A 26,213-nucleotide genomic window follows, 5' to 3' on the forward strand; every position below is an offset into this window, starting at 1 on the left:
GGTGGAATTTTGATTTTCTTGTAAAATGGACTTGCCAAATGAAGCTGTTATCACATTCAGAACATGCAAACCATTTCTCTAATGCATGTGATTTGGTTTTCTAGTAAGTTGTGAGGGTTGCATTATTTAGAATGTTTTCTCATATGCTATAACTGAACTCTGGTTTAGGGATGTGAATCGTTTTTCAACGATTAAAATTATCGTCCGATAATTTTAATATCATCTTAAATCGTTATAGAACACAATACAATAGAAATTCTAACGATTTATCGTTAAAAATCGTTAAATCGTGTTAGTGCACACTAACGGGAGTTAGTGCGCACTAACAGAAAATGATACAAATTGACACTTTCCAGGTCAGTAAAGGTCAGTTAGGAATGAATATGTGTTCCTATTGGCTGGCTGCCCTCTTATCTATTGATGTTACCAAGGTTCGCACTGAGGTGATGGTTGGGGGGATGGGAAATGGAACTGGAAACTCACGAACACCAACAGAAAATGAAACAAAGTGTTGACACTTCCCAGGTCAGTAAAGGTCACTTAGGAATGAATATGTATTCCTATTGGCTGGCTGTGCTCTTATCTATTGATGTTATCAAGGTTCCCACTGAGGTAATGGTTGGGGGGATGTGAAATGGAAACAGTTGGAAGCTTGACAAAAAAGTAATGTGATGATCATCACTCATGTGACTAGAACTTGTTTGTTTATTATTTTTGTTAGCAGGCATGTGAAATGCTAGTGCATGTTGAATTTGCCAATCACTGTGCATTTTAGAAAGGTGGTCCTGGCTGGAACTATTATACACAGTTCAAATATATGTGGTAATTGATTGTTGGTAAGTGTATTTTTTTAAGTAGCCACACTGGCCACCAGTATGTTTACTTTTCCTCCTACTTAACTCACTAGCTCAACTTTATAAGAAGGGCTTCTCTGCTTGTGTGTTGCTTTTGTTTGGTGTGAGGAGAGCAGAAACATCAGATCTTTATTCAATCTACTACAGTCAGGCAGCTCCCCCCTGTCTGTGAAGCCAGCCTCTCACTAGTAATGCAGGGAAGGAGCTGTTTCAGCCTCACCATCCTCCTCCCCCCCTCCCCTCACCCACACACCATTCACTGGCTGGGACATGGGGGAGGGTCAGGCAGCTCCCCCCTGTCTGTGAAGCCAACCTCTCACTAGTAATGCAGGCGGGATAGGGCACTGCATGCAGGAAGATCACAACACCCCTGGTGTCAGGGTTAGGGCACTGTGTGCAGGAAGATCACAACACTCCTGGTATTAATAGGGATAGGGCACTGTGTGTACATGAAGATCACAACACCCCTGGTATCAGGGTTAGGGCACAAGTTCTAGTCACATTGACTGATCACATTACTTTTTTTGTCAAGCTACCAACTGTTTCCATTTCCCACCCCCCATATACTGTCAGTGGGAACCTTGGTAACATGAATAAATAAGAGGGCAGCCAATAGGAATACATATTCATTCCTAAACTGACCTTAACTGACCTGAAAAGTGTCAAATTGTATCAATTTCTGTTAGGGCGCACTAACTCCCGTTAGTGCGCACTAACTGGGAGTTAGTGCGCACTAATCGGAAAAAACGATTTTTAATGATTTTTCAACGAAATAATCGTGCCAAACACGATTTTCTTCTCCTGCCACACAATTTCAATCGTTAAGACGATAGGGCACCACAATTCACATCTCTACTCTGGTTGTTTCATTTTCTGATTTTCTGGTTTGCACAAATTCTCTCTCATTACTCTGTTATGACATTCAGGAAATGGTTTCTCTTGAGCATCTTTTCTCTTGTTCCTGTATTTCTTCCTTCTGACTGAGGGCTTTTGTGGACAAATCACCCCAATATAATCACCATCAAACAGAGTGGGAGTACCAGAATGGGATTATGGAGGGGTAGGAGAAAATGAAGAACTATAGAATAGGTGCTGTGCCATGGTAGTGAACCCTGTATCATTTGTCTTTTTTCACATTTTTGTTCTGGAGACAAAACACCCCAGTATTACAAACCAAGAAGAAAGCTGGTATGAGAAGAACATCCATGGCTTCAAAAGAGGGCACCAACAACACTTTCCTGATATGGTAGCTAAGCATAAGGCAGTAGGTCCCCTATGGTGGTGTTAGGAGTATGGAAGCTAGGCTACATGAGGTAAAAAGTGCATGATAAGATAAACTTGTTTCTTTTTCATTTTTTTCACATTTTTATTCTGATGACAAAACACCCCTGTGCAATCAACAGAATGGGAGAACCAGGCTAGGATCATTGTAGAGGTGTTAGAACAAAACAAAAAACTGTAAAATAGATGGAGGGGGACAAGAATTTTTTATTTTTATCTTCTTTTTCTGGGGAAAAACAAACACCCCAAGTATAACCAAGAAACAAACAACAACAAGCAACATGAAGACATCAAAATTTCCATACACAGATAGGACAAACAGTAGCACAAAGACTTCTATGGTGGAATAAATGGCATGGCAGGCAGGCCAAGTGATAACAGTTAGGCCCTTGTGATGGTATAAGGAGTATGGCAGGTAGGCTGCATGTGCCAGCAAGTCCCCCATGGTGGTATTATGGGTATAGCAGGTAGGTATGTGCTAGCAAGTCCCCTGTGATGATAAGGGGCATGGCAGATAGGCTGTACCAGCAAATCCCCTATTGTGCAGACAGCATGTGCCAGCAAGTTCCCCATAGTGGTATTAGGGGTATATCAAGTAGGCATGTGCCATCAAGTTCCCTATGGTGAAATAAAGAGAATGTCAAGTAGGCATGTGGCAGCAAGTATCTCATGGCAACTAAACATGAGACAGCAAATTCCCTATAGAGGTACGGGGGTATGGCAGCTTGACATGAAGCATCAAGTCCTCTATGATGGGATTAGGGGTATTACAGGTAGGCATCGGGCAGCAAGTCCCTAATGGTGGTATTAGGGGTTTGGCAGGCAGGCAAGAGGTAATAGATCCTTGGGGTAGTAAACCTGGGTCATAGCAGGCACTGGCAGGTAGCGTGAAAGCAAGGCCTTTAAGGTATTTTCATTCATCTTACCACTCGCATTGGAAATCTGGAAACCCAAGCAGAGGGAGATTATTTTAAAAATACCAGCTTATCCATTAAATGTGACACCAACCTTGAGTGATAAGGGCTCACAATGTCTCCTATCATCAAAAAAAACACATTTACTACATGGACATGCCTGTTGGAGGGTAAGGAAGACAGTACTATGCCACTTTGGCTAGGTCTGGGCAGATAGTAAACTTATGTGCCCAATATGCAAGTGTATCTATGTTCGAGTCCTCAATGGACTTGGTGAGATAGCATTTCACAGACCTTAGCACTGAGCTCTCCTTTGCCGGGTGGGATGAGAGTCTTTCTTCTAGCCAGCTGTTTTCTTCTTCTGGCCTATGCCAGGAAAGATGATTATTTGCAGGCAGCATGGCTATGGCATATTGTGGTAGGGGAGGAAATGTTAGCTGTGTGCGTGCTGCTCCTGCTTGTATTACTGTTTGAGGTGGCCACTATTTCCTCCTGTACTACATCTCTACTATCCCTGTGCCTCTGGCTCTCATCCTGACAGACCATCCTTTCCAGCTTCTCCTTCATACTCGGACTCCAAGGTGAAATTCCCTTTCTCCTGGGGATGAAGTAAGTGTAGCAAGTATGTATGCATTTTTCAATCAGAGATTTCAGGCTCTCTTGCACGTTAAACTGCAAGGAGTCCACAAACTACAACACCTTTCTTTTATTTCTCATGTCCTAACAGAAGCCCTCCAACTCTTCCATCAGACAATTTACTAAAAGGATAATATCACCCAAGAAGGCACTTTTGGAACTCATGTCCTCTGTGGAATCCTTGAAGGGCTTCAGGATTTCTACCAGCCGCTTCATGACTGTCTAATTCTAATGCCCTGGGGCAATTCATACCTATCCTATTTTCTGATACAGACTATGAATGGGTATCTGCCACTCCATTAAACTCTGCAGCATGAGATAGGGTGGAATTCCATCGGAGGCCAATATTGACAATAAGTAGCTTGAGAGGCATCCCCGATTTCCTCTTGCTTCTCTCAGAGAAGCTGCCCTACCTTCACACTTCTGTGGAAGTACCCTGCTATTTTCTTGCCCTTCTCTAAAAGCTTTGCCAAGTATTCATTCTCATGGTCCTTGGACCCAGCCCCAGGGCATCCCTCACTATCAGGTGCAGAGTGTATACAAAACATTGGATACTCTGAAAACATCAATTGTGTATTGCCTTCCCTATATGTCCCATGTGTTTATCATGTGTTGGAGCCTTACAATGTGGACCGAGCTGTGTCTGGATATGAGTGACCTGTAAAAAGTGGTTTTCAACTCTGCAGACACTGCAAACCACTGCAGCCAAGGTGAAAGAATATAAAAATACATCAACACTCCTGTGTTCTCTCTTGTGAATGACAAATGTTCTGCAAAAACCAGAATCTAGCACTCATAGTGTTAACAAGCTGGGAAAATGTCTGACTTTTTAGCCTGCCCAGAAAACAGCACTACATAGCCAGCAGAGGAGGAAGCCAAAGGAATGCTCTAAGACCATTTAAGAAGAAAAGGCACAATTTTTCTGGCTTCGTCTGTGTGTTCAGGGCAGGGATGGGCAGGAATTAGAGACAAGAGACAGGAAGAGAGGAGTGCATCTGGCAGCCCTACAATCAGTTCTTCTCCTGACGAGCTAATTATCGAGAGGGAGCGACAGAAGTCTGCACTCTGAGGAAATAGAAAGACAGACAGTTGTTCTTGCTTCATAGCCGAGCTACATGTAAAATCCCAACAAGGAACAGAGGAGCCAGGAGCTGAGACACTAAGAGACTTCCTTTCCAGAGATATCCAGGTATAGGACCACATGACTGGATCATTCTCCTAAGAGTCTGAGTTAACTAATATAAGCTTTGCACATAACCTATTTTTAGCAGAGGAGGGAGGTTTTTTTTCCTTGACGCTTGTAACAAATTCAATATCTCACCTTAATTGCTTTAGCCTTTCAGCCGAACTCAAGAGCAAACCTTTGCTGGCAGGTATAGTCATACGAGATAGGGCTGAGAAGGAGAAGCTGATGGACTGTGGTCTTTCTGTAAGAGACTGAAACCAGGCCAGCTTTCTGTTTAGTACCAAGTAAACCATTTGGGGAAGCTCCCCAGGAGAGAGAAACCTTTCACACACTGCAGTGTTCATTTATTTGGTTAGTCATCTAGCCAGCTCCACTATCAAGAGGGACAACTTCTTCATTTTCTTGATTGTTTTTTTCCACACAATTTTGTATGTGGAACAGGGTAACTCTTTAAAATCTGGTAACATTGGGGTGGATCTGTTCCCACCCACCCCCTTTTTGAGTACTCAGGGATTAAGACAGTTTTTGAAAGCTGTGTACTTCAACCTTTCTCTATTAGAATTCCTTGGGGTTTTTTTTACTATCCATATGAGTATGTTGGTTGCCCTGGCTAACAGGCCATACCCAGTGTATTTTTGCATTGCTTGATTTAAAATGTGAAAACTGCAAGTTTATATTATACTTCACTATTATACTTTTCCTATTTAATGTTCTGGTTGGATTTACTGTCTACTTACACAATACTAGTATAAGGGTTAATTACTGTTTTATTCTGGTGTGATGATTTTATCTGGTCTGTGGTGCCACAAGTGAGAGGTTGTTTGGGAAGGGCACAGAATTGTGGTATTGGGGTGACTGGGACCCTGTCTCATCCCCCACTCAGGCTACAAACCCGAAGATAAATCATATAGTAAATATAATTTGTCATGTGATATTCCCCACCCCAAGCACATGGGAATTCAGAGTCTAGACCAAGGGGGGGCTACAATTGCATAATCACTTCTCTTTTTTCTGCTAGTTATGCTTCTCCCTATGCACCACAGCATCTTCCAGCTCTGGCCACTACCATGTCGCATTGTTTTGATTATGGTTCAGGATAATTTATTAGAGCCTTTTTATATTTACCATGGCATATGTATCTTGAATTTGACTCCATATTCAGTTGAAAGAAGAGCAAAAAAAACCAGAGTCCAATGAAATCTTAATGGAACCTGAAGGTGGTCTTAACAATTCTGAATGAAATAAGTTGATCTTAACTTTTATTCCTAGCAGACATGTTTGTTTATCTCAAAACACATTCAAAGTGTTATATTGATTGGTAGCCATAGTATAGAGATGAATGCTTAAATATATATGGAAGCTATATTGCCCTAGTGGCAAATGCTATAGAACTGGGTAGATGCACATTGCTGGGATAGTGTGAGGAAGTCTATAAGGTAAAACTCCTCTTTATGGTGTTGTAATACCTTAATTTTTAATATTTTTTTTGCGTATGGCATTCACTATAAATTTTAAAAAAGAATTAAAAACCATTAAAAGAGAAATTGTTTTTGTTTTTTTTAGAATGCTCTAACTTCTAATTAATTATTGCTTTTTACTTTTTAGTCCAGGAAGTGTTATTGCCGACTACAACATTTTAACAGAACAATTTACACCTCAACAACTAGACGCTGTAAACAATGAAGTAATAAGAAATCTGTCTAAAAGTTTTGTTCTTGGGGATCCACCCATTACAGCAACAATTACTTGTAAGTTTCTACTTCTGGTGTTTTTTTTCCCATTGAACTCTATTTAGTGCTATAATACATAAAAATTAGGAGAACATCACCTTTTGTATGATTACAATTTGGGGGACCTATGTAATATACTTTACCATACTTGTTAAGGTTCTTGTGTGCATACTAAAAATAGTGAGCTATGCAGGAAAAACTGAACTTGGATGATGCTAATGAGAGCATGCAAAAATGTACATGTCCATCCATGCAAATAAAGGAACATCATATGGAAATGATATATGTTCATCCTCCATACTATTTTGTGAATGCTCATTAAATGGTTTCTATTGTATTCCTACCTCGGACAGGTGTTAACATGAGCCTATTATTTACTATGGAGAAGCTAAGTAGCATGATCATGCTAAACTCAGCTCCTTAGACCTCCTGACCAGAAATGTACAAGCTCTTCCTTCTCTTCACTCTGCACTGACAAGCAACACCTCTGTGCTAAGCTTACCAAGCAGGAGAAAAAGAAAACTGAGCATGCTTAGCTTAGAGGTGAATTTTAAAAGCATGCTTAACTTAGAGGTGCATATTAATCAGGTGATGCGTGAATAGGTCAGACTCGTGTGCGCCAAAGATATTTTAAAAAGCACCCATGATACACATGTAAATGCCGCAGTGTGCACATCTCAAAAGTTTCCAAAAAGGGCGGATTGTGGTCTGGGTGGGGCATGGGCATTTCGAGGCATGAATCTGAGATGTGCATGTAAATACTTACGCAACCCAGCATGTATCAAGGTCCTCTGCCATGTAACTATATTTCTGCTTTGGATGCCATGAAAGTTAAAATGAAAAGAAACTGGACAGATCTGAGGGGTTTTAAGGGTTGGGGATAACTGGGGGGAGTGATGGCTATCAAGCCAGGAGATGTTGGAGGACTTATCTCTTAACTGACGAACTGGGGAAGAACTGGTAAAACTGGAAATAGCATTAGTACATGCCCTTTTTATGTATAAATGTTTTATTGAATTTTTCTAATGAAGCTAACAAAATACTAGGGGGTGTGGGACACTTCGACACCCCCCAGTTCAAATTTCCAAACTAACAATACAAAGAACACAGATCCCCAATTCCCTTTCCCATCCCCTGGTTCCCGGGGCAAGATCCAAAATCATCAATGGAAACATGTCCACCATGATCAAGAAAAAAGACACTGTTGATACTACTTAAGTTCCCAGTTTTGAAATGTAGGCATTCAGTCATTTAGCAGACTGCTATGAGCTTGATGCGGAAGCATCTGGATCAGGCCTGTTTTTTATCTAAACTCTCACCCGACAGGACCGACGCCGACCGCGAGGCAAGGCAGGCTCCGTTTTTCCCTGCAGCCACGCGGTGAGAAACCCGCCCCCGAAAGCCAGCCAATCTACAGGGCTGCAAGGCAGCCAATCGGCTGAGGCCCAGCGGCCCTTTAAATTATAAACCAGCCCGCGAAAAGCCCTTTTCCCTGGCAACTCACCGAACGAATTCGCTGCTTGAGACGGCTCAGAAGGGCGATCAGGCCTGCGCAATCGGCGCCGGCGTCCATCGGGGTAAGGCCTGTTTTTATCTAAACTCTCACCCGACAGGACCGACGCCGACCGCGAGGCAAGGCAGGCTCCGTTTTTCCCTGCAGCCACGCGGTGAGAAACCCGCCCCCGAAAGCCAGCCAATCTACAGAGGGCTGCAAGGCAGCCAATCGGCTGAGGCCCAGCGGCCATTTAAATTAAAAACCACCCAGACGCCACGCGTCGAACGCCACGCGTCGAAGGAGCGCGTCAAAGGGGCTTGCCCCTTTGTGCGCCCCTTAGTGCAGACCTGAGTGCAGACATCTGGAGCTTCACCATCCTACTAACGCAACAGTTGGACAATTGCAGTAAGTACAGAACAACTTCAACATCAACCCGTACTACTGCAAGCCCTCCGCAAGCATTATATCTTCATCACCGCCAATCAGAATTTACACCCCAGGGTCATCACTATACTATCCTACCACCAATTCAAAGGACCACATCTAAATCAAGCACAGCGAACCTAAACTAAACTACTCACATAACCAAACATGACTTTATCAACTATTCCCATCATCCACAATTTCAGGAGATTCACAACAAAAAAACAAGCTACACCACATCCTTACAAAAAAGACTCATTCCTATCATCATTTCACCCCTAAACCAACTACTCGGCCTCTCACTCTTCACCTTATCACTGTTGAACGCACAGTCTTTGACTAAGAAAACACCTCCTGCATGACTACCTGCTGGAAACAAACACTGACCTTTTTGCAGTCACTGAAACATGGTTAAAACCAGAAGACATCGCCATTATCAACCAACTCCCTACGCACTCGCACAACATATTCTCTATTCCTAGACTCAAAAAACGAGGAGGCGGTCTCCTCCTTGCAGCAAGAAAATCATTGGGAATGGAGCTAAAAACTACTATATCATCACACTCCCTGGAATTCGCAGTATTTAAAGCTGCCCACCTACAAATTGGTCTCATATACGCTACCCCAGGTTACCTAGAATCTGATCCTTCACCTTTGATTGAAAATATAACCAAGCACATTAATACGACACACCAGCGATACTCCTGGGGGACTTTAATCTTCACGTGGATGTATCTCCCTCTCTCCGAGCTGTGAAACATTCCTAAATACACTAAACTTCATGGGTTTTAAACAACTAATTAAAGATCCTACCCACAAAGCAGGCCATACGCTGGACCTCATTTTCATAAATCAGCAACTTTCTTCCTCCTCTCACCCCACATGCCTCACAATCCCTGGTCGGACCATAAACTGATCAACACTGTACTAAAAATAAACCTACCTACTCCCCAAAAAAGCTAAATAACACTATCCAATTCAGGAAAATATGCAGCCAGGAGACAATCAACAACAGCCTAACTACTGAACTTAACAATCTGGACCTCACAAACGCGGACTCAGCCATATTATCCTGGGACAACATCACCAAAAAAGTGGCCGATGCTTCATGCCCAACTATCACCAAAGCTGCCCGAACAAATAAAGACAAAAAACCCTGGTACACACCACAACTAAAATCCATAAAACAGGAGCTCAGAAAAAAGAACTACATTGGCGTAAAAATCCAACAGCTTCTAACCTCTCGACATTCAAGTCCACGATGCACCTATACAGAACATCCATCCTCCAAGCAAAAAGAGATTTTTACTCACAAAAAATACACCACTTCATCTTTGACCCCAGAGCGCTCTTCTCACTAATCTCATCCCTCACGAAACCTCCATCGACAGACATACCAGATGATAAAGCGGCAAGTAAAGCAGAAGAACTTGCAATTTACTTCAAGAATAAGATCCCAAACCTACTAACGCAGTCCAAGAACAACAACAATTTTACGCCAGTCACACCACATATTACCTTCCCATCACAAAAGACATGCCTGAGAGAATTCGAAATGACTGCCTCTTTAGAGATAGAAAATATCCTAAAAAAAATCAAACCCTCCTCACATCCTCAGGATACCATTCCCATCAATCTCCTCATCTCATGCGCTAAAACCATATCCAAACCCATTGCACAAATCATCAACTGCTCCCTATCCCAAGGGCTAGTCCCAGACTCTCTCAAAATGGCAATCATAAAGCCACTCCTGAAAAAACCCAACCTTCACCAGATATCCCATCCAACTTTCGCCCAATAGCTAATCTACCGTTCATCGCTAAAATCCTAGAACGAGTAGCAAATAAACAACTCACAGAATACTAAATGATAACAACATTCTCTCTCCAGCCCAGTTTGGTTTCCGCCAATCTAGAAGCACAGAAACCCTCCTAATCTCCTTAACGGATTCCATATTACTGAATCTTGAAAAAAGATGTCCTTGTCTACTCACTTACTAGACCTATCAGCAGCATTTGATACGGTCAATCATAACACATTAATAGATCGTCTGTCAGACATTGGAATTAGAGATACAGCTCTCAACTGGTTCAAATCGTTCCTTAAGAACAGACAATATAAAGTCAAGGTCAACAAGGAAGAATCTCAACCAATCACCTGCGACTTGGGAGTCAGGGATCATCACTCTCACCAACCTTATTCAATATATACCTCCTCCCACTCTGCCAACTCCTGCTCAACCTCAAACTCATCCACTACTTATACGCAGACGATGTACAGATTCTAATCCCATCACCGAATCTCTCCAAAAAACTCTGGATTTCTGGAACACATGCCAACAAGCCATCAATAACTTACTCACAAGCCTAAATCTTATCCTCAATCAAAACAAAACAGAATACCTACTCATTTCTCAAGATGGAACCTACTCACTTCCCAGCACCAACTTATCCACCCAAATAACTTTGTCACCACAAGTCAGAAATCTAGGAGTTATACTTGATCACCAAATGAATTACAGAGCGCTCATCAATAATATAGTAAAGGACGGATTCTTCAAATTACAAGTCTTAAAAAGACTTAGACCACTACTCCATTTTCAAGATTTCCGATTGGTTCTACAAGCAATCATACTCACGAAAATAGATTACTGCAACTCTCTTCTAGTAGGCCTACCGCAAACGCCTAAAACCATTACAGATGTTGCAAAACGCTTCGGCAAGGATCCTAACCAAGACCAACAAAAGAGACCACATCTCACCCATTTTAAAAAGCCTACACTGGCTGCCCGTCAATTTCAGAATACTCTTCAAAGTGCTCTCATCAATACACAAAGCATACACAACCGAGCCCCACTCATGCTCAAAATCCCTCTCCAACTCCACACCTCTACTAGACCAGTGAGACATGCCTACCGAAACAATCTCCAGATACCACCAATGAAATCAGCGTTAAGCAAAAGAGCATTCTCCACAGCTGGTCCCAAACTCTGGAATACGCTCCCGCCGGAACTCAAATCAGTGCAATGCCCCATTATTTTCAAAAAAAGACTTAAAACTTGACTCTTCCACCAAGCTTTTCCATAACATCAGACAGCACAAGCATCTCCGCCAAGGTCCCCTTTAAATCATTTTCAATCAAACTATAAGAGAACTATATAAGAACTTCAGTTATTGTCAACAACCTATAGAGAACTATACAAGAACTAGACAAGTTCAATTCTAAAAATTCTTTGAACCCCTACTCAATACCTCATAGAACAACACAAAGAATTCCCCAAATAATTCTTCAACTCTAACCCTTGGCAGCCCAAAAGTACAAAATGCAATTCCCAACCTCCTGACAGTCTTAAAAGCTATAACAACCCCACACAGAAGTTATCTGCCTCTGCCTATATTAGGCTATGTATATTGTATTTCTTTGTTTAACCCCATATATTATTTTCAAGTTATTCTTCCTGTTCTCTGTAAGACATTTGCTTGTCACTGTTATGGTTCAAAATGTAAACCGAATTGATCAGTAATTCTGTTATTGGAAAGTCGGTATAGAAAAGTTCTAAATAATTAAATAAATACGGCTCCCAAACAGTCAAGAAATAACTCTTCTGATGTGCCGAGCCACGGGATGAGAGATATTCCATGTGCATAAGCGAGTAGAAGAGATTCCTCCAGGTCCAAAATGATGGTGGCTCCACCTCTCTCCAATTGAGAAGAATTACTCGCTTCCCAACCAAGCTGGCTTTTTGTAGCAGTAGACGAGTGCCCGGGTCACGGATCTGAAGAGGCGGTATACAACCGAACAAAATCCACAGAGGGGCTACTGGAATAGAAAGCGTTAATATAGTGGCCACATTTCGCAATTTTCATCCAGAAGAGCTTAATAAATGGGCAAGCCCAAAAAGCGTGCGATAAGGTTCCAATGATCTATGGGCAATGACCACAAGCGGCGGTAGTAGTGATACGCTGGCGATATGCCATCTGTGGAGAGACAAAGGCCCTCCCCAAAAATTTGTATTGGAGCTCTCTGTAATAGGAATTATGTGAAACCCTGGCCATCTGGTTGAAGCAAACCTGCAATACATAAGTAGTGACAACAAATTCTCCCTCCCCTACCCACCAATCAGCAAGCATGGTATAAATATCACCTGTCCAAGCTGACATAACCATTTGTAATAAAAAGATATAGAAGTGGAGAGTTTTTAACCAGTTGAAGAATCTGCTCCAATTTTGAAATGTGGTCCGATGCCAGAAGACAGGAGGTATGGCATTCAAATAACGGGTAATTTGTAAATATGGAAATATTGATGATTGTCCCAAATTATAATACATCCAAAATTCAGAATAGGGGATCGGTCGTCCCTCCCCAGTATGCAGGTGCCCAAGATGCGTAATACCTGCATCTATCCAGCACCGAAATATGGCAGATTGGGAACCTGGAGCAAAATCAGCATTGCCGGTAATCGGTAGTAAGTAAGCACACACTTGTGGTGACTGCAAGCGCTTAGTTAATTGGACCCAAGCTTGTCGGATAGGGCGAATAGTGACAGAAGAAGTTAAAAAAGAAGATATTCTGGAAGCTTCCACTTGAAGTACTAATTAACCTCTAGCAGTGCCACTAACGCACAGTCGGCCAGTGATGGGGTATGTGAGGAAGTGCCCAAAATCCAATCCCGCATCACCCACATATTACTAGCGAGATTATATAGGCTAAGGTTTGGGACTCCAAACCCCACCCCACCCCCCACCCCCCAATGCCCCTGTAACCAAGATAGAGGCAGCCTGGCTTTCTTTCCCTTCGAAAGAAAGCGCCGCAAAGAACAATCGATCTCCGTTGCATCTCAGCGGCAAAGATAAAGAGGTAAATTCTGAAAAAGGTATAGCCACTTAGGAAGAATAACCATTTTGTAGAGATGAACCCGGCCACAGAGAGATAGAGGCAATGGTTGCCACCGGTGTAGTAAGTCCCGTGTGGTTTTAAGGAGGGGAGGAACATCCAACTGATAAGCCTGGGCAGGGTCTGCCGACAAGGTGATCCCCAAGTAATGGAAAGTGCAATCAGCCCACTGCAAAGGGAAGCCATCCCGCCATCACTCACGAAGCGAATCAGGAAAGGCTAGTGCTGAGGATTTTCCCCTATACAACCGGTGGCCTGAAAAAACACTGAACGCGCCAACCAACTCTAAGAACACCGGCAGTGAAGACAGTGGATCCGTAAGAAAGACTAACAAGTCATCTGCAAATGTAGCACATTTGAATATCTTGTCATTGAAATGCACCCCTTGAATTTGGGGAGTGGTTTGTATTGCCAGCAATAAAGGTTCCATTTGAATTAGGAAAAGCAGAGGGGAAAGGGGCAACCCTGGCAAGTTCCGCGCATAACAGAAAAGGGCTCAAACCGCTCCCCATTCACAATTAAGGATGCCTGTGGTGAATTATATAATAACTTAATGGCGTCATAGAAAAGCCCCTCAAAGCCCATACGGTATAGAATAGAGAATAAATATGGCCATTCCACCTGATCAAGGCTTTTTTGGCATCACAACTTATGGCAAGGTATGGGGTATCTGTAGCTCGGCACATTTCCATTGCCACCAGCAGGTGCCTAATATTAGAAAGGACATACCGTTTACGCACAAAACCCGCTTGATGAAGGCCCACAAGAGACGGCAAAAGGGGGGCCAAGCGGTCCGCCAGAATTTTAGCCATCAGCTTATGATCAAAATTAAGTAATGAAATTGGTGTAAGAGTCCTGAGAGAGAGTGGAGAGAGAGGATCCTTCCCTGGTTTGGAGATAAGGGTTATATGAGCAATGCTCATCTGTGTGGGAAAATTCCCAGTAACAACCAAATCAGTAAATAAAAACTGGAGAGGTTGGGATACCCTATCAATTAACATTTATAAAATTCAGCGGGGTACCATCTGGCCCAGGAGCTTTCAAATGTTGGGATTTGTGAATAGCCAATTTAATCTCATCCAACGTTATAGGAGAATTCAAAAGTCGCTGTTGGTCCTCAGTAAGATGGGGCAGGGGCAGGGGTAACGGATCATAAAACTTAGAACCAGTGTCTCCGGCGCCACCATCTGTACGATATAGTTTACTATAATAATCACGAAATATACGCAGAATGGATTTAGTGTGCGTCTCAACGTGTCCGGTGTCATTGCAGAGCCCCGCTATGAAGTGGGATGCCCGCGAAGATCTTATCAATTGGGACATTAACTTGCCCGCCTTGTTACTATATTGATAAAGTCGATGTTGATAATACAAGAGACTCTTTTGCGCCCATTGATGTAACAGTGTATTCAGAGCGCATTGAGGGAGAGATAGGCATCTCGAGTTAGACCCATGTTCGCCCAAAGGAGTTGCCTCTTAGCTGTCTGCATCTGTTTAGTAAGCTGAAGGATCCGTTTGTTAAGCATAGCACGTCGGTCAGCAGTATAAGAGATGATATCCCCCTGTAAAACTGCCTTGGCCATATACCAAAACAGTGTAGGTTGGGCTCTATGTTCCTGATTTAATGTCTCGTAATCTCCCCAACTTCATCTAAGTACTGCTGAAACTTCCTATCCTTGTTTAAATAAAGGGAAAATGCCAGAGCTTAGTGTGCTGAGAAGGGGATTGAAATGCCAAGTCCAGCTACACCGGAGCATGATCTGAAATGACAATATTCTCAATACCTGCCACATACACCCAAGAGAATGCATGACCACTAGTGAGGAAGTAGTCAATGCGGGAGTAAGTGGCATGAGCTCATGAGAGATGTGTGAATTCTTTCACCCCGGATTAGAGTACGCCACGTTTCAACCAGATGGAGAGAATTCTCCAAGAAAGAGGGGCCTTTGCCCAGTCCCGCCTCCCGCTGTCTGTTCATAGAGGCATCAAATTACGGGTCTCTGATGGTATTAAAATTGCCTCCCACAATGAGCGTATCCTCAAGATATGGAAGCAAATGTTGATAGAGAACTTGGAAAAAAGCCGAGGAATATGTATTAGAAGCATATAAATTGCAAAACACTACCGTCTGATGATAAGTTCCATGACCAGAATAATAAAATGGCCTGTTGGGTCCTTAATTTCGTTACGCACTTGTATAGGTAAATTCTTATGAAGCAGGATCGCCATGCCAGCCGAGCGGGAAGTAGCAGAGGCGTAATGGACGTGCCCACCCAAAACTTACACAATTTAGCATGCTCCAGGTCAGAAATATGGGTTTCCTGGAGGAATCCCATGTCTGTTTCCATGCACCACAATCGGGTTAGGATTTTAGAGCGTTTAATAGGTGAATGAATGCCACACGCATTCCAAAAAACTATACGCGTCTGTGGCTTAGGTTGTGACAAATATCAGAGATAAAGAAAGCAGATTTTCCACCTGAAAGTGAGCGGGAGCCCTCCCAGCTGGGGCACCCTCCCAAGATACATGAGACCAGGTCAACAAACTATTCAGAGACACATCGCATATTCCAAAACGCCAATGTACCCCCCCATCCGGAAACCAGTATTTCTCCCACGTCCTATGATTTCCAATCCCCCCCTCCCTCCCCCCCCCAGTGGGTTCCCCAATCCCCTCCCCCACTGCATTCTGAAACGTGAGACCACTCTCCCATTCCCCTCAGAGAAAAGGAGATGGAGGAGCGCCCCCCATCCCCTACCAACCCCCATCCAGCCCTCCCCCCACCGCATCATCATGTTGAAATACCATGTAACCTAGGTATACACAAACAAAACCAGCATAAACAGCTGTTAACAATCACACACGCTATAAACGCAAGTAAGTATGACCCCACACACAGTACATAGAAAAAGGCCAAAGAAATCAGGTAACATTTCAATAGATTTCAAAGGGGAAATCAATCCCAGCTGCCGACTGCTTAGAGCCCAGCACTTGCAGACAGTAAAATGAGTGAGCTGTTGAATTCTAAGCAGGTTAGAAAGAACACGGCATCCAATACAAAAAAACCCGACGACAAAGAACCTGCTCCCCACAAAGAAAATTCCCATCAATACTGAGTCATACAATAGCCCCCCAACTTGGCCTGGACCTTTCAAAAATAATAAAGGGGAGTCCATATCTACGATTGAGCGTTTGGGTTCAGCGGGATAGCAGAAAAAAGAAACCCAGAAAGCCCACTCGGTATAACACCGAGGGCCCCCGCACCCTCCTCCCCCAAGTGAGCTAATAAGCGTCCCCAGGATCAAAGGAAAGCCATGCCAACATTACCCAAAAATCTGGGAGTAGCTCGCCCAGCCAATGAAGGGCGAGGTACTTGCCACTTAAGGAGCGCCCTAGATAGAAGAAGGGAAGAGGGAAAGAAAAAAAAAGAAAAAAAAAACCTCTCAGTCGGGAAAAAAAGAATAAAGAAAAGAAGATGCAGAGAGAGTAAAAGAGAAAAATAAACACCCCTACTCGATCCTGGAACTATGAGCCCCATACCTAATCAGAGGGAAAAAAAAAAACAGCGATGCAGAGAGAAAGAAGAAGAAAAGAGAAAAAAAACGGCAGTAACGCCACAAGGAAAAACAAAAATTAAAGGATTGTGAAGATATATAAAAAAAGAAAAAAAACGTGGGTATCAGACAGACAGGAGTGAGAAAACAGCCAGCCAGGGTCACGTTGGTATCACTGGCTGGGGAAAGGCCAACCCCAGTCCCGACCAAGGAGATTTAAGTACATTGATACAAAAAAAATAAAGGGGAAGGGAAAAAAAATAAAAAAAACAAAGTAAATAAATTAAATTAAAAAAAACAGGTCCAGCTTACGCCGAAGTGTAAATTAGCAGAGCTCGCACGTCAATCTTCTGCACAAAGCGGGAAGGCTTGGAAGGGCCGCAATCTGCATACCGTCAAGGGCCAATTACCACCGGTCCCTTCATGTGGGGGCAGCCGATTCCTGGCCCCGTTGCTCCCTCACAAACGTTTGAGCGGATTCTGGACTTTCTAGCCACTTTATTCCTGAGGAGGTGACCACTCGGAGACGCACTGGATATATTAAGGTTGCTTGCAGGCCCATATTAATGAGATGGGAGCAGTGAGGTGGCATAGCGCGCCGTTGCGCCGCGACACCCGCTGAGAAATCCTGAAAGAGAAGGATTTTTTTCCCATCATACATAAGGGATCGACCCCCTCTCGGCGCCCGCAGTATGTCCATTTTATGAGCATAATTGTGAAGCTTGGTGATCACGGCCGAGGTCTCGTATCATTAAGTTTCCTGGGGCCCAGCCTATGGGAACGTTCCACCCGGAGGTGCCCATGGTCATGCGGGAGCTCCATCTGCTGCTGAAGCCAAGTTTCTAAGAAGGACGAGAGCTCCTGATCTTTAATCGTCTCCGGCAATCCTATAAGCCGTATGTTGGAGCGTCGGGAGCGATTCTCCAGATCTTCGGCACGCTGTACTTGCTGTGCCAACGAGGCCTGAAGCGCCGTTATGTCCCACTGTGCCATGGCCAGGCCATCTTGCAAATCGGAGACCCTCCCTTCTATCTCCTCAAAGCAGGCTTCGTAGCCATTGAGGGTTTGAGTCAGCTCAGAGTTTTTCGGCGATAGTTTTTAATTCCGGTCCAAGGACCACGGATACCGCAGTCTTGATTGTCTCATGGTCCGAAAGAGATTTGGAGGACACAGATGGCACGATCTCCAGAGAAGATGGCGGATCTGGGCCGCGGGTTTTTTCTTTCTCCCTCTCCTTCTCCTTACGAATCACTCGGGTGGTCATCGCAAGACCCAAGCTGTTGCCGCTGTGCAGAATATGCGAAAAAAGATATTTTTATGGGGTCCAAAGAACCGAATTAAAACATGAGATGGGGCTGGATGGAGGGGCGAAGCATGGAGCAGGGGAAACCTACATCCATCTCCCATGCTATCTCATGTGGTCTCCACATGCCCTTTTTAAAATCCCCCAATCTACCTAGTAAAGTGGGATTTGTGTGCACATGCACTTGTCCACTTAAAATTTGGCACACGTGCACGCAGCTAAGCTACTTTATAAGATATGTGAATATGTGCGCGTATGTTATAAAATGGCCACATCTCTGGGCGCGGGCCAACATATGCGTGCAAATGTGCATACAAGCACCGCTTCAAAAGTTATCATCTTAAAAGTGAATTTTAAGAGCCTGGTGCGTGCTTTAATTAGGGGATGCGCAAATAAGTCAGGCTCGTGCACACCAAGCAAATTTTACAAGCTGCCCAGGTACGCGCGTATCTCCGTAGCGCGCACATCTTCAAAGTTTTCAAGTCAGAGTGGGGCATGGGCATGGTCTGGGCAGGGAATGGGCATTTCAGGGCGTGACCCTGAATTGTGCATGCAGCTTACACAACCTGGTGCGCGCCGAGGTCCTCTACCTCCTAGCTTTATTTCTGTTAAGGATGCTGTGTAAGTTAAAAAGAAAAGAAAACTAGGCAGATCAGTGGGGTTTTAAGGGTTGGGACTAACTGCGAGGTGTGAAGGCTATCAAACCAGAAGGGATTGGAGAACCAATCTCTTAACTGGGTGAACTGAGGACAAACTGGTAAAACTGGGAATGGTGTTGGTGCAGGGCCCTTATAAAATCCAACGATTTACGTGGTAAAAGCAGGATTTGCATGCACATGCGCATGCCCGCTTAAAATTTGGCACACATAGAGCATAGAAACATTGAAATGATGGCAGAAAAGGACCAAGGTAAATCCAGTCTGCCCAGTAAGCTTATGATATTTTCTGCACTTATCAGTTTCCCAGACCATCAAGGTCAGGGCCCTTGCTGGTTTCTATTTGTGTCCAGTTCCCCGTTACCTCCTGCTGTTGGAGCAGAGATCAATGATGGAGTTGCATCAAGAGTTTCATGCTTATTGGTTAAGGGTAGTAACAGCTGTATCAGCAAGTTACCCCATGCTTATTTGCTTTCTCTAACTGCAAAATTCAATGTCCTTGTTGTTTGCTGTCTGAACCTACTTCCCCTTTTCCTTTTTCCCCCTGCCATTGATGGAGTAGCCAGGGCCGGAGCAAGGGGATTTGGCGCACTAGGCTTCTCCCTTGCACCCCGGGGGTGCGCTGCCACCCCCCCGGTCGCGGTCCCAAATCCTACCTCATTCTCATTCTCGATCACGCCCGCCGACTGTGTGTTTTCTGGGTCGCGAGCAGGTTGGGCACTGCTCGCGGCCCACCAAATCTCCACTTCTCTTTGCCACCACTTGCAGCCCCATATGGCTCGCACCCAGTGGCGCACCAAGGGTCTCCGGTGCCTGGGGTCAATGCATTTGTGTGTCTCTCCAGCATCCCCCCCGTAATCCTTCTTGTACTAATGCTTAAGGTCACAGAAAATCAGACAGAAGAATTTTTTTTGGGGGGAGAGCCAAAATGACATTTCTTCATCACACCCACCTCTATAGCATGGATCCTGCTTTAAAATTGGTTATTAAAAAAAAGTGTTAATAAAAATGTCCAAAGGGTCTTCTGCGTAATTTTAAAAAGCTGGCCAATTTGACACTATAAAATTATTGATAGCCTCATTCAACTAATTCTATATGGCTATGAGAGTGAAATCTGGAATATATAGGAAGGGACAGAATGTCAATAAATCCTGTACCTCCAGTTCTGTAACTCTGTGCATCCACTGAAATTCCCCCAAACAATGGAGCTTGGATGTTTCCCTTACAGCTCATCATACTAAAAGATATTTTCAAATTCTGGTGTCACCTCACAGTAACAGCAGCACAAACACCTTCCACTGCCAGGCACATTGTGAACTAACACAAAACCCCGCAAAAAAGACACTCAAAATCTATACTGCAATCCCATCGTAACATAACAGTAATAACACCAAGGTCTCAAACAACAATAACTCTACCTGTGAAAAAGCAAGGGTAAATATTACACTGGGTCCTAGAATACCAATACACCACCTACTGAGGAAACAAAACAAACCCAATTGCTATAGATCCCTATACAGACATACATGCTAGTAGAATCTCTCATCACGGTCACACACACAGAGCAGAGACAGACCCTCACCAAATACAGAATACAAAATAAAGGAGCACAAATTACACAAAAACTGAAATGGAAACCCCAAGAAGCCAAACTCTGTGGATTAACAATGGAAAAACAGAACCACCATTCCTCATAAAACAAATAAAATCAAGAAACATAAAGCATCAGTTATAATAGTAAAACCATACTAATAAAAGAATATTTTAAAACTACTGATAAATAGAATTTCTATTAATTAAAATCATATACATTTTTTACAATTTCTCAAACACCAATAAAATATTTCAAAACAGCACATATATCAAATAACACAGAATAATTAAAACTAATAAGGATTTTAAAAAGCCCCTGCTGTCCATATGTGGGAGTTCTTGATTTCCAGTTACCCTGATATTGTCGAGGATTAGACGGTTATCCTCTCTCTCTCACACAAACTCACATGTCCATTCTCTCTCACACATACACTGTCACATACATACAAATTCATGCTCTTATACCCACCATAACCTCTTGCTCTAATAGACACTGACACACTCTCAGGCTGTAAGACACTCTCTCCCCCTCCACCCCCACCCCCCCCAACACACACACAAAATCTTACTCCCCTGGATTTTCCCATACACACTCATTTTCTCACTCTCACTGGCTCCCTCACATACACACAAACACACACCCAGGCAAGCTCCCAATCATTCTCACACAAACACACACACCAGGCAAGCTCCCAGTCATTCTCACACAAACACACACACACATACACACACTGACCCCCAGGCAGGCTCCCATTCATTTTCACACCACTCCCTCACCATCCCCCAGGCATGCACACATTCATTCTCACACACACAGACCCCAGGCAGGCGCCAATTCATTCTCACACACACATACACCACACACAGGCAGGCACCTATTCTCACACATACAAACCCCAGGAAGACACCCATTCATTCTCATACACAGACACACCCTCAGGCAGGCACCCATGCATTCACACACATACACCCCAGGCAGACTCCCATTCATACACATACTAAAGGCAGACCCCTTCTCTTATTTTGCCAGCAACCTCGGAGCTTCTCTCATTCCTCTGCTGCCACTGTCACTGCTGCCGCATGGCTATTGGGGAGGTGCTGATTGCTGCTACTGGCACTGAAGCCCATTCTGCTGCCTCCTCTGTGCTGGCCCCACGGGTTTCCACTTCCATGCCAGCTGATCTCGTACTGTGATCGATCCCATAGAGAAAGTGCTACTCTTGCACATTACCAAAGATCACATGTGCCAATGTAATTAATTTATTTTACCTTTGCTGTCTGATGTTGGTCACAGGCTTTTTTGTTCCACCTTCCCTTTCTTATTTTTTGCCAATTCTTTTTATATTGTCTTTTTTTTCTTTCTATTTCTCTCTCCATCTATCTTCTCCTCAGCCACACAGTCAGGTTCTCATTCTCACATGCTTTCTCTCTCTCACACATGCGGCCAGACTGTTTTATAACATGTACGCATTTACGTGCGTATGTTATAAAGTGATCATGTCCCTGGGTGCAGGCCGATTATGGGCGCACGTGCACTGGTTTGAAAGTTGCTCTCACTCTCACATGCTCTCTCATGCAATCATTCATACACACAGCTCTCTCTTGCTCATGCTCTCTGACTCTCACACACACAGGCTCTCTCTCACTCCCATATGCTGTCTTGCTCAAGCACAGGCTCTCACTGTCACATGCTTTCTCTCATACAATCATTCAACACACAGTCTCTCACTGGCACATGCTGTCTGACTCTCATACACACAGGCTCTCTCTCACTCCCACATGCTGTCTTGCTCAAGCAAAGGCTCTCACTGTCACATGCTCTCTCTCATACAATCATTCATACACATAGTCTCTCACTGGCATATGCTGTCTGACTCTCACACACACAGGCTCTCTCTCACTCCCACATGCTGTCTTGCTCAAGCACAGGCTTTCAATGTCACATGCTGTCTCTCTCACACACAGAGGCTCTCACATGCTGTCTCTGCAAACATTCATGTCCTCACTCCCACACACAGTCTCTCAACTCACTCTCACACACTCACACAATGTCTCAACTCATCTCATACACACACATACACACACACTTTACAGGCCCTCAGCCTCTCTCTTGCCTCTGGGTCTCCTCTTCACGGGTCGCCACAGGATGGGCTCTGCAGCAGCCCTGATCTTCTCGGGCCGCCCGCAATGTGGGATCCGCAGGGGCAGCCCTGCTACCAGGCCCCCTCCTCTTCTCAGCCCGCTGCGACTTGAGATTCACGGATGACTATAAACGCTGCTCCTCTTCTGCACACGGCTGATGCTCCTCCTCCTTCCTGCCCGCGTGGCTCTGGCAACATTTTCTTCCGGGGCCGCGCGGGCAGGAAAGAGGAAGAGCACCTGCAGGTTTGGATGTTACCTTTTTCTTCAGGCCGTGGTGACATGAGCTCCACACAGCACAGCACAGTGGTAGTTCACTGCTCAGCCACCAGTGGGATGAGGTCCACTGGCGGCTGCATTGGCTCCCCCTCACCTCCCCTCGGTATACCACTGCTCGGCACCCTAGGCCCAGGCCTAGTGCTTCCACTGGCCCTGGGAGTAGCATCAACACTATGAAGGCTAATTGGTTAAGGGTATTAACCGCCACACCAGCAGGTTACCCCCATGCACTCATTTCTTCATTTCCATCCTCTTTAGGGTTCCACAGTGTTTATTCCATGCCCCTTTGAATTCTTTCACTATTTGTGCACGCGGCCAGACTGTTTTATAACATGTACGCATATACGTGCGTATGTTATAAAGTGATCATGTCCCTGGGTGCAGGCCGATTATGTACGCACGTGCACTGGTTTGAAAGTTGCCATCTTACTCTGCTCATGCTATTTAGCTTACCTTCTGTAAACAACATGCTCACACTGTTTAGCTAATGCATTGTTGGGTTTCTGTTTGTGAGAACAGTGTAAGCATGCTTTTTCTGACATCATTCATTAAGTGGCTTTTTAATATGACCATTATTTTCCCAGGGTGTGCTAAAATTGGTTTTGCAGTAGTTTTATTACATAGGCCCCTTGGTATGGTATGTTGGATATTTTTTATGGTATAATGGCCTTTTTGTCTAGATGTAATGATCCTTATTTTAACCTTGACCAAGAGTGCTCTTTTTTTCTTTTAAGTTTTCATTCCCCAATAGGGATGTGAATCGTTTTTTGACGATTTAAAAAATCGTCCGATATTTTTTAAATCATCAAAAATCGTTAGAGTGCGCGATACAATAGAAATTCCCCCGATTTATCGTGAAAAATCGTAAATCGGGGGAGGGGGGAGGGCGGGAAAACCGGCACACCAAAACAACCCTAAACCCACCTCGGCCCTTTAAAACTAAACCCTTCCCTTCCCCCACCCTCCCGAACCCCCCCAAAACTTTTTACAAGTACCTGGTGATCTAGTGGAAGCCCCGGGACCGATCTCCCGTTCTTGGGCCATCGGCGCCATTTTGATGCCACTAATAAAAATGGCGCCGATGGCATGATAAAAAAAAAAAACCACTGACCCTTTAAAAATCGACCCCTTAGCTTCCCCACTGTCCCAAAAAAATGTTTTAAAATTACCTGGTGGTCCAGTGGGGGCACGGGGAGCGATCTCCCGCTCTCAGGCCATCGACTGCCACTAATAAAAATGGCGCCAATGGCCCTTTGCCCTTACCATGTGACAGGGTATCCGTGCCATTGGCCAGCCCTTGTCACATGGTAGGAGCACTGGATGGCCGGCGCCATCTTTAAAGGGAGGCGAGGGGGCGTGAGCCTGGAGCACACAGAGAAGAGAACAGCTACTGTGCTCCCTAATCCAGGCCCTTCCCTCATATTCCTTTCTCCCATTTCTCCTTGGCTCTGGACCTGCCCATCTCACTCCCTCCACAGTTCCATTTCCTTTCTGTCTACAAATTAAACATGGAAAACAGTTCTGCAATCCACCTCCTAGAACCTTCCTAAAAAAGATGATTATACACTTGCAAGATATGTATTTTAAAACATACATGATTTATTATATCAAATGAAATGAAAACAAAAAAGCACATTTACCCCTGCCATTTGATGGAAGGAAAGTTTTTCATGAAAGGTAGAGTTTACTGCTTAATTTGTGGGGGAATAAGCATTGATGGGTAATAGCTAATAGCTGGTTTGGACGTGCATTTTGGATGTGCTGATCCCCTTATTGCATCAGGGGTTATAGACGCACATACTATTGCATCAGCCTGAATGTTGTACACACATTTTTTGTGTGCAAAACTCTTTGCTTCATTGGCAGTAAGTGTTTGTGCATAAAAAATGTACACACAACTATGGGTTAAACTGTGCGCTGTGCTGAGCGCACTTCTTTGCATCAACCCCAATACTTGTAATTAATTGCAAAAAATCTTTTTAAGATCTTTTAGTAACCCAATTTCCTGTCTTTTTTATTTACTTAATAGGTTTTATAGTACTTTTAGGCCATATGCTCATCAGCTCTATTGTGTGAACTAGTCTACTGTCTGTGTTTTCAGATTTAACCAACTTCACGGTTTCTCCTGAGCCTACTTTTGAAGGAGATGAGTTAAATATGATGTGTAAAACAGAAGCAAACTCCACTGATATTACTTGGCTTAATGGTACTACACAACTTGCTGGGAACGGTATCAGCTATACAATTTACCCTCCGATAATTCAGAATGGAATTTCAGTGTCTGTTCTGAAAATAACCCACATCACTCTCTTTGATCAAGGTATGTTTTATCACATTATCTTAACTTTAACTAGGATTTTCATAGTCACTTTCAAAGAATCCAAACAGATGGAGTACCGCATTTCTATTCATTAAAAAGTGTAAATGTAGTGTAGAATAATGGGAAGGGGTAGTGCAGTCTTTTGAAATGCATTCACCATGATATTCCGTTCTATACAAAAAGTTTAACTTCTTCCCAGGCAGAAGCATAGGATCGAAGGCAAACCTGAAGTTCTTCTGTGGTTTCATTTTCTGAACTGGCAGTAAAAGAGATAACCAATAAATTTGGCATGAATAACAAAAGGGAGAGAGAGAGAGCCTCTGGGGAGGCCTTCACAGTATTCAACTCTTTATACCACTATAGGAAGGCCAGCTAATAACTCAAGGTGAAGTTTTGGTGGTGGTCTAGGGGTTTGGGGCCAATTTGACATGCAAAGTGAGACATACGAACAGCACAGTACACCTCAGTGAAGATTTGACATGAGGACTTTCCTCACTCCAAATGGCGTGAAATCTTCACTGAGGTGTACTGTGCGATTTGTTCGTCTCACTCTGCATGTCAAACTGGCCCCATATCCCTTGTTGCGATCCTGCTCGTGGTAGCACCATGAGCAGGCTCTTACCTCGCAGCCTAAGGGCCATGCTGAAACCCAGACCTTTCTTTCTTGCCTTGCTCCCGTGGCACGGAGGCCGTACCGCCACTTCTGCCATAGCGGCAGGAGCTGCTTACATCACCCTCTTGTGGCCCGGAGGCTGCCACTGCCAACATGTTCCCACACAGCTGGAGCCGCTCTTGCTTTACCCTCCCGCAGTCCAGAGACCACCGAAGTTTTCCCATGCGGCAGGAGCCGCGCTTCTCCTTCTAAGTGACTCGGAGGCCGCCAACACCCGTATCTTGCGGCTGGAGCCACAATACTTTCTTGATGCAGCCAGGAGGCTGCTAACAATGTTCCTACAT

General features: G+C 44.1%; 1 protein-coding gene across 1 annotated transcript in view; it reads left to right on the forward strand.

Moving 5' to 3' along the window:
• Positions 1–25,511, forward strand: part of LOC115088626 (adhesion G protein-coupled receptor F5-like) — a 207,810-nt gene extending 182,299 nt beyond the window's left edge. The window contains exons 8-10 of the mRNA XM_029596886.1: positions 6,477–6,619; positions 25,038–25,256; positions 25,456–25,511. Coding sequence (XP_029452746.1) covers positions 6,477–6,619; positions 25,038–25,256; positions 25,456–25,511 — 418 coding nt within the window. The remainder of the gene's footprint in view (positions 1–6,476; positions 6,620–25,037; positions 25,257–25,455) is intronic.
• Positions 25,512–26,213: the final 702 nt, after the last annotated feature.

Source organism: Rhinatrema bivittatum, chromosome 3 (genome assembly GCF_901001135.1).
Source record: "Rhinatrema bivittatum chromosome 3, aRhiBiv1.1, whole genome shotgun sequence".
NCBI classification, from domain to species: Eukaryota; Metazoa; Chordata; class Amphibia; order Gymnophiona; family Rhinatrematidae; genus Rhinatrema; species Rhinatrema bivittatum.